Here is an 8,909-nt window from a genome sequence, read left to right as displayed (position 1 = left end):
CCCGGCCTAGCCGCCCCCGCCCCGCGGCCGCCGGCGCTGCCTTCCTTCTCCTCCCCAAGTTCGTTACCTCTTCGGCGCCGGTGGCTGCTCCATGGCGGCCGGCGGCAGAGAGAGGGACCGGGTGAACCGCGAAAGCCTGAGGGAAACCGGGAACAGGGCACTGGGGAACTACAGAGGGAAACTGGAAACTCGGACCAACTTTCCCGTAACTCCACAACGGATCTCCCTCCCGCCCCGGAGCACGGCCCCTCCCTCCCGTCCACTTCCCTCCTCTCTCCTCCCCGTCCTCCCCACCCTCCCCGCCCCGCCCCGCCCCACCCCGCCCTTCGGCCAGCCGCAGCAGCCCAATAGAAGGTGGGCGGAGCAGCTGAAGCCTAGGGTGGGGGCGGGGCCATGATGGGGGCGTGGTCTTCGGCGCGAGCTCAATCAGAGTGAGCCGAGAGGCATCCTCCAGGGGTGGGCGGGGCCTGCCGCGGCTCTGGGTGGGGGCGGGGCCACGCGAGGGGCGGAGTGGACGGAGACAGAGGCCGGCTTAGCCAGAAGAGTTGGGAGAAAGAAGACCGTGCTGGAAGAATCCAGAGGTGAGGCCTAACCATTGTCCATCTTGAGGAGGTGGCTCTGGTCCCGCCCTCCACTTCTCAGTCGCCTTCTCCAGGCTTGCCTTAGTCCCACTGTAGTCATTTCTCTGGATTTCTCAACAGTACATCCCAAACATTTTGTGAAGCCGTCTGAAGTATAACTGCCCACGCTTCCCTCTCTTGTTCTGCTTTTAATTATTGGCTATGTTTTCTCCCAGCCATTTGACATTTGTAGCCACAGTAGTGGGGATACTTCTGGAAATTCTGGTTTGATTTTGATTGAGGACAAGCAACTTACTATCACAATAATTACATCTAATTACAGAGGAAATAGCTACTTTAGTCATCATTGTGTGCTGGGGTCTTCTTGTTGGGTATCCAGTGCCCTAACCTAGCAAAGCTATCACAAATTATGGTGCTGGGTAAAGTACTCAAGAAAACTTTCCTCTCCAGTCCTCTCCTCCCAACCATTCTCAGCCCTACCCTTCCCATGCAACCACTTATATGTAGGCATCTCTTTCTTACCATTGTATACAGCTGCCATATGAGTTTGCTTGTTTTCATTAGGTTTTCTTAAAGCTTAGAACAATGAATATAAAAAAAAAACATGGTGAATAATATGAATAGTAACACAAATTAAGCTTGCTTATTATACAAGTATAATTCAGTCTCCCTTTTGCATTATGTGATAAAGCAATTCCACCCTAGATTTAGTTATTTTAAGTTAGTTAAGACCATTCAATTTAAAGAGAGATAACTACAAAACTTTATACTGGTTTGCACATCTGTACCTAAATGCTCAGAAGATACAGAACAGGGAAAAAAAAGATTAAAATGTCAAAGCTGGAAAGAATCTACAAAAATATCTCACCTACAACTCATTCTCATCCTCATTTCCCATGCCCTCATCTTTTGGTGTTACATCAAAAAGAAATCTTGAGTTCGTTTCATTTTTTTAATCTACTATACTAAAAATATAACAAATTACTAAATTTACTAAAATAATAATTTGCCATCCTTAGGCTTTTATTGTCCTATTAATTTAATCTCCAGGAAACCTTTCCCAATCAAACCATGAGCATTATCACCTGCTAGATTCTACATTTAAGTTGTAAAAGAGATACCTATCTCATAAGCACTCAGTGCTTATGCATGACATTTGCCACACTGTGTAGAAATTCCATTTATCAGTCAAATATGAGTCAACTGAGAGCCAAGCCATATCCTCTCTCCTCTCCCTCCCTCCCTCCCCCTCTCTCTTCTTCTCCCCCCCTCCCTTTCTCCTTCTCTCACCCCCTCCCCTCTCTCCCTTGCATAATGAGTGCCTGACACCTACACCTAGTTAGGTGTCAGGGGGAGCTGGGGAGCTCCCTCAGGTTCCTTTCCATCATTTGCTGCCTGTTCTTTATACTGAGAGCTAACCTCAGTGGCTGATATCAGTGGCTGAGTTCTCCAGCCATCTGGATTAATGCTTGCCTCTGATGATAGAAGACCAAGCAAGAGGTCATTATGAGAGGAGAAAGTTACTATATTTATTTCTTCCCCTAGTTCTCTTCTTATGAGGTCACCCATATGCACTTCTTTGCAAACAGATTATCCAATTCTCTTTCTTTCCGAACTTGCCTCTCTGGGTCTAGAAGTCCTGACTGTTCTGCTTGCTATGCTGTGGGTTCCTTTCTTCTCTCTTGTATTCCTTTAGACCTCAGTCCCACTCAGCTGACCTTATTGTAAAAATTCTGTCCTAACATTTTTTTATTGAACCTCTAATATACCCATTTACAAAAAGGTTTTGTAAAGAAGAGGGAAAAATGTGAAAAACAAATCTCTGAGGTTTCTCTCAATTGGAAAAGCAGAGGGCTAATAATTATTGTGTGACTTTCAAGAGGATGAAATACTTGACCAACATTATCTCACTGAACCTTGCAAGGTAGCTCTCATTTCTAATTTATTGGTGAGAAAACTAGGTTCATCAGGGTGAAAGGAACTACCCTAGGCCACACAAAAAGGGTTTATAGTCTAAGCCAGGTCTTTATGACCCCAAACCCCTGCCTCATTTCACTGTAAGTTGGTCAATAAGTATTCACTGCACATCTAATTATGCTAAGTATAGGGGATTTTATCAGTGAATAGGGAAGTTAAGAAGAAAAAAATAGAACTTGTAACCAGAATACCTAGCTGATAATGTAAGATATTGAAAACTGGTAAAGAAAGATTGAATTAGGACAGGAAAATAAAGTGGAGGGGAGAAAATGAAATTTAGAAAAGATAGCCAGGGCAAGCTTTAATGAGACAGTGACTGAGGAGAGGGAATAAATACAGGCAAGTAGCTGAAGGAAGAAAATGTGAAACCAAGGAAATAAGGAAGGCCCAGGAGGCCCAGAATCAGGTGTGTTCCTGGTGTGTTATCACTGAATAAAAGTTGCTTTTCCTTTGAAATATTCGGAAGAGGAAAAAAAATTCCAAACTTCTGTTTTGTCTGTAGAAAGCCAGCCTGAGATTCCAAGAAAAGCGTGGAAATCATCATTCAACCTGCAAATAAGAGGCCACAGCATTCATAAACAAATGGAAGCTGTAGACAAATTTGAGATACAGATCAGGGTCGCTCAACTTCACTTAACTGTGAAAGAAAGGTAATGTGTTTCCAACAGTTCCAGCTGAATAGAATTCTCAGTCCAGTGCTGCCTTAGCTTCGCAGCACTCTAACGAATACCTGAGTTAATCAACTTATAAAGAGAAAAGGTTTATTTTGGCTCACAGTTATAGAGATTTCAGTCTCTGAAAGCAACAGCTGGTTCTGTTGCTTTTGGCCTATGGTCACACATCATGGTGGGAATGCTAGGCAGAGTAAAACCATTTACTTCATGGCCAAGGAGTGAAAGAAAAAGAAGCATCTGAGATCTCATGTTCCTTTAAAGACCAAATGACCTACCATCACCTTCTGAAAGTGACATAGACTTTGGGACCAAGACTTTAACCAAGACTTTGGTGGACATTTATTCTAAGCTATCACACATGCTAAGAGAAATGTGAGAGAAATAATGCAATTTGGGATATGGTAAGAAGAATCATATCCATTGTAATTGAATATATGCAACATCAAGCCTTTGTAAGAGAATATTAAGATAAAATGTTTTCTGTTTCTTGAATCTACAATTTTCTTATTCACATTTTTGAAATATAACATTAATCAACAAATGATAATAATTTTCTACTATTACTGGCAATAGTTTGGGGCAGAGATATAACTCAGATCGAGGATGGGTCTGGTGGTTCATGCCTATATTTGTGGCTACTAGGAGGTAGAGATTAGAAGGATCTCACTTCCAGGCTATCACATACAAAAAGTTTATGAGACCTCTATCTCAGCCAATAATAAGCTAGGTACTGTGGTGTGGATATGTCCTACTAACTAAGCAGGAAGCATATATTGATAGATCACAGGCCAGGCCAGCCTGGGCATAAATGCAAGAAATAATAGGAAAAAATACCTAGCGTAAAAAGAACAGGGAATATGGCTCAAGTAATAGAGCATATGCCTAGCAAGCACAAAGCTGAGTTAAAACTCTAGAAACACACACATATACACCCAAAATAAGAAAAAAAAATGATCAAATGTATGCCATTTATTATGTAATTTTTTACTTACTGAAAAATTTGGGAATATTTCTTTTGCAAAGACAACTTTATAAAAAAATTCTCAATCTGCTTCTCTTTTTCTATCTCAGTTTTAGAGTTAGCTTAAACCTTTCTTGGTGCATCTGAATTCAACCACTAACCTCTTTGATCAAAGCAATCTTACACTTTTGTTTCATTTTTTCTCTGAGCAGACTCTGAGTCTCTTGGGAACAAAGATAGTATCTTATTTATATGTGTCATCCCAACAGTCTGCCATATCAGTTTACTACAAGTAGCAATTTAAAGTTATTTTTAAAACAAGAAACTTAATATGTTTTTAGGTTTGAATGATTCTTTCATTTCTTGTAATGTCCTGTTGTGCTGTACTGCAGCAGGGTTTTCAAATTATCTTCTTCCTCTCGAAGGCCCAAAATGACCACCAGTATTTCAGTTATCAAATTAAAGTCTGACAATATCCAGTAAGAAAATTCCTTGCGAATAACTTTTTTTTTTTTTGTGAATAACATTTTTTAAGACGATGGAAAAACCTACCCTGTAAGTCTTCCTGCATTCCCACTAATGTCCAATTGGCCAGAATGATGTGACAGACCCATGGTGGGCAAGGAAAAGGGATCACCAAAGCCTCTTTAGGTCAGTTGAAATTCTGGCCATACAGCTAGGCTGGGGTCAACCTTCCCTGACAACTACAGCAAGGAGAAACACAAAACTGGGATTTTATTTTATTTTATTTATTTTTATTTTTATTTTTTTGCCAATCCTGGAGCTTGAATTTAGGGCTTGGATTCTGTCTTTTAGCTTTTTTGCTCGCTTTTTTGCTCACCGTTAGTATTCTTCCAGTAGAGACACTGGCTTCTTGATGAGTAATTGGAGATAAGAATGGAGATAAGCAGGACTCTCCTGCTTAGGACAGCTTTGAAGCTCTATCCTCAGATCTCTGCCTCCTGAGTAGCTAGGATTACAGGTACCAGTACCTCTTAGGGATTCTATTTTTAAGAAAGAGTGGGGACAGTTCTTATTAAGCAGCAGTCTGGTTACAAATAAGTACTTAAAACATAGTCTCTGAATATGGGTTTGGTGAGTGAATGAATAGAATTCCACACAAAGAATACATGGAGAATTGTGACATCAAGGGTTAAGTTTACGGCCTTGTGCTTGCTAGGCAAGCATACTACCACATGAATCATGCCCCAACATTAAACATCACAAATTTTAAGAGACACCACTAATCCAAAAACCATATATTAAGAAAAATTAGTGTGCCATTTGTCATTTTATCTCCTCTCAGCTCTAAATTCACTTTCCATTGCCTGCTCTTTAAAGTGGAATTAGATGTTTTACTTTGTAAACAGAGGACACTAGAGAGACATTGGGAAAGAAAGAATTTTCCTTTCTGGTTGATACAAATTCCTTCCCTAGGTTGCATGGGCAGCTTCTCCAGCACTGGTTCCTGTGGGGCAGAGCATCTGTGGAGCCTAGTAGCCAGTAGTTGGCCCTCTCAGCCCCCCCCCCCCCCCCCCCCCCCCCCCCCTTCTCCTCCCCTGGTGAAACAGCTGGTCAGGAATAGTTTTCCACAGCAACCTAAAGGAAGAATTTCCTTTTTTAAATTTTATTTTACTTAAGGAAGACCTTCTATCAAGATTTCTATCAAGTTCAGCCAGGATAAAACCTCAGCAATGTCCCTGTCAGGAAGACACAACTGTATCTTCTCCAACAAGGTCTGGGCCTCAAGCCTGAGGGTTAGAGAAGAGGTGTTACTGTAGTATACTATCTCAGCCCCAGGGAGAACATTGCTCCTTATAAATTTGTATTTTCTTAGTCCCCTCAGGCTGCCATCACAAAATACCATAAACTGATGTAAGCACAGAAATTCACTTCTCAAAGTTCTGGAGCTGGGAAGTTCACATTTGAGGAATGGGCATTAGCTGTCTGGTGAGACCCCATGTTCTGATTCACAGATGGCTTGTTTCCCCTCTGTCCTCACATTGTGAAAGAGGTGGACAGATTCCAAAAGCCTCTTAAGCCATTAATGAAGCCTTTGCAAATCACCTCTCAAAGCCTTATCTCCAAATGATCACTTGAGAGGTTGCAATTTTAACCTAAATTTGGGGAGATCCTAAACATTAACACAGTACCTGCATTCTTCAGAGTTCTCTTTATTTCCAATAACTACGCCCTTGTTGTTCCAAGTTTCTGATATGATGAAGAATTCCTCATATATTAAACATTCCCTGTTGAAATAACTGTATTATCTCTGTCTTGTATGGCTTCTAAAATAGACTGAATTTTCAATGATAAAGAGTATATTACAAATCTCAAGATTCACTCTAAACTCAGAGAATTGGTTTATGTGAACAATAAATGATTTCACTTGCAGTACTTTTCAATATCCAATAATTCTCTATACCTTCAATTCTCAAACTTTTTTGGCCTCTGGATTTTTGGGCAGTGAGTATTAGGAGTGAGGAGGGCAAAAAGAGAGGGTGAAAGTGGGCTGAATATAGTTAGTGTGTGAAAATAAAATGTTGAAAACTACTAAGGAGGAGAATGAGAAAGAGCAATAGAGGGAGGGAATTTGATCAAAGCATATTGTATGCATGTACAGAAATGTCTTAATGAGACACCTTTATACAATTAATATATACCAATAAAATGTCTCAGAAAGATTTTTTATGGAATTTAACAATTCTCAGGTACAGATAGACATATATTAAAAGTGAAAATAAATGTTTGAAAAGCAAATAATGAGGATAGACTTGTCCTGGGGAAGAGGCACAACATATGATAAAGCTGTGGAAATTAAAAGTGTACTATTAATTTGGAAATAGGTAACTTATATATGCAATGAATATTGATCCCAGCACAGATTCATTTTTTATATGACAATGTTGTTTTTTTGAAAAAGTGATATTTTAAATTGCAGAAGAAAATGGATCAGTCACCAGATTGTAATGGCAGACAACTGTTTAGCTTTTGGGAAAAGTGAACTAAAGTTAAATCAGTATTCTATCCCTTTAGCCAGTTTGGCTTCTTTATATTGGGAAAGGCTCTGACTGTCTTTCCCAATAAAGGGCTTATTTAACCAAAAGACCCTCAGAAATCCAGAGTAGGTTTTAAGGATGCTTTAAATAAGTATCTAAATACTGACATTAAAGATGCTGAGGCTTTTATCTATTCTTTTTGTGTATGTGTGTGTCTCTCTGGTCTTTGTTCTTTAGTGTCACCCTCATCCTAAGACTAAATAGATTACAAAATTCCAAGCTTCAGAGCTGGACATCAAAGAGCCTTTGAATAGAAAAATTCTGTAATCTGGTAGCTTACTTAAAAGAAAGAGGAGCCTCCTTTCCCATAATACTGCTACAGCTTTTTTTGTCATTAGCTGAAACTGTAAACTAGACTATTCCTCACTATCCAACTATTTGGTATGCCAGAACCAATGATTGGTTTATCTGAAAAAAAAAATCAGTGTGGAAAGGGGAATGGGATTTCTCTGTTTGATCTGAAAAAGCAGGTCTTCCTTTAGAGACAAGGATGTTGAAATTCTCCATTATGAGTACCTTAAAAGAAAAACGTTCCTATTACACAAACAAAGGTAGAAGAAAGCCCTAGTGTTCATTGTATCATGTATCATATGTTGGAATAAATTCGAGATGCATTGAAGATGTAAATGGTTAATAACAAAATAACAAGATGCTCCACCTTCAAGAAGGCATAGCCCTCAATCCTTAAGTACGGTGACTTATTTTGAAAAGTCACAGCCTCAAAGCATGGTGGGGAAGAGTAGTTACATAATAGAAGACACTTCCTCAGTCAGTCAATCAAGGTTAAAAGTAGCAATCATAAGTCATACTGATGGCAAGTGCCTTTGGCTAGCATGAGGAGAGTACTGTATGTCTATGGTCTTTCACAAACACAGAACTCTAATCTCATTATGAGGAAATTCATCAGACAAATTTCACTCCAGGAACGTACTACAATATATCTGACCAATATCCTCAAAATTGTTGAGATACTTATTTATTTATTTATTTTTGGTAAAAAGCCTAAACAGCTTGGGCACTGGGGGCTCACACTTATAATCCTCACTACTCAAGAGGTTCCTAGCCACCAAGGAGACAGCCTGGGCAAGAAAAAAGTCAGAAATAGAGCTGTGACTCATGCTATAGAGTGCTAGTCTTATGTGGAGAAAAACCTGAGGGACAGACCCAGACCCAGAGTTCAAGCACCAGGACCCACAGCTTAGTTTTTTTAAAGTCAAAACAAAGGTGATGAAGTCATGGGAGAGGGTGCAAGTCCCCATGAATGAGATTAGTGCTCCTATCTGGAAGCTAGCAATGAAAGTTTCCTTGCTTTTTTACCATGTGAGAACACACAAGTATCACCATCAGTGAACTAGTAGGCTCTCACTGAATCTGCATTGACCTTAGATTTCCCAGTCTCTAGAACTGTATAAACACATTTCTGATTTCTTAGTATTTTGTTATAGCAACCCCAACAGATGGACTAACATCTTCATGGAAGAAAACCTAGGAAATATATAAAGTAATAAAGTAGGGTCTGGGAAGGTGGCTCAGTGGTAGAGTGCTTGCCTTGCACTGAGACCCTGGGTTTGATTCCTCAGCACCACATAAGCAAAAAGAAAAAAGCTGGAAGTGGCGCTGTGGCTCAAGTGGTAGAGCACTAGCCTTGAGCTGAAGA

At 40.2% G+C, this 8,909-nt stretch overlaps 1 protein-coding gene across 1 annotated transcript in view; it reads right to left on the bottom strand.

Moving 5' to 3' along the window:
- Stk3 (serine/threonine kinase 3) overlaps nucleotides 1-232 on the bottom strand; it is a 235,087-nt gene extending 234,855 nt beyond the window's left edge. The window contains exon 1 of the mRNA XM_013012550.1: nucleotides 68-232. Coding sequence (XP_012868004.1) covers nucleotides 68-93 — 26 coding nt within the window. The 5' untranslated portion in view covers nucleotides 94-232. The remainder of the gene's footprint in view (nucleotides 1-67) is intronic.
- Nucleotides 233-8,909: the final 8,677 nt, after the last annotated feature.

The sequence above is a fragment of the Dipodomys ordii genome, unplaced genomic scaffold (genome assembly GCF_000151885.1).
Source record: "Dipodomys ordii isolate 6190 unplaced genomic scaffold, Dord_2.0 Scaffold17, whole genome shotgun sequence".
In the NCBI taxonomy this organism is placed as follows: Eukaryota; Metazoa; Chordata; class Mammalia; order Rodentia; family Heteromyidae; genus Dipodomys; species Dipodomys ordii.
The sequence above is the reverse complement of the archived record's forward strand: the minus strand, read 5'-3'. Positions and strand labels throughout refer to the sequence as shown.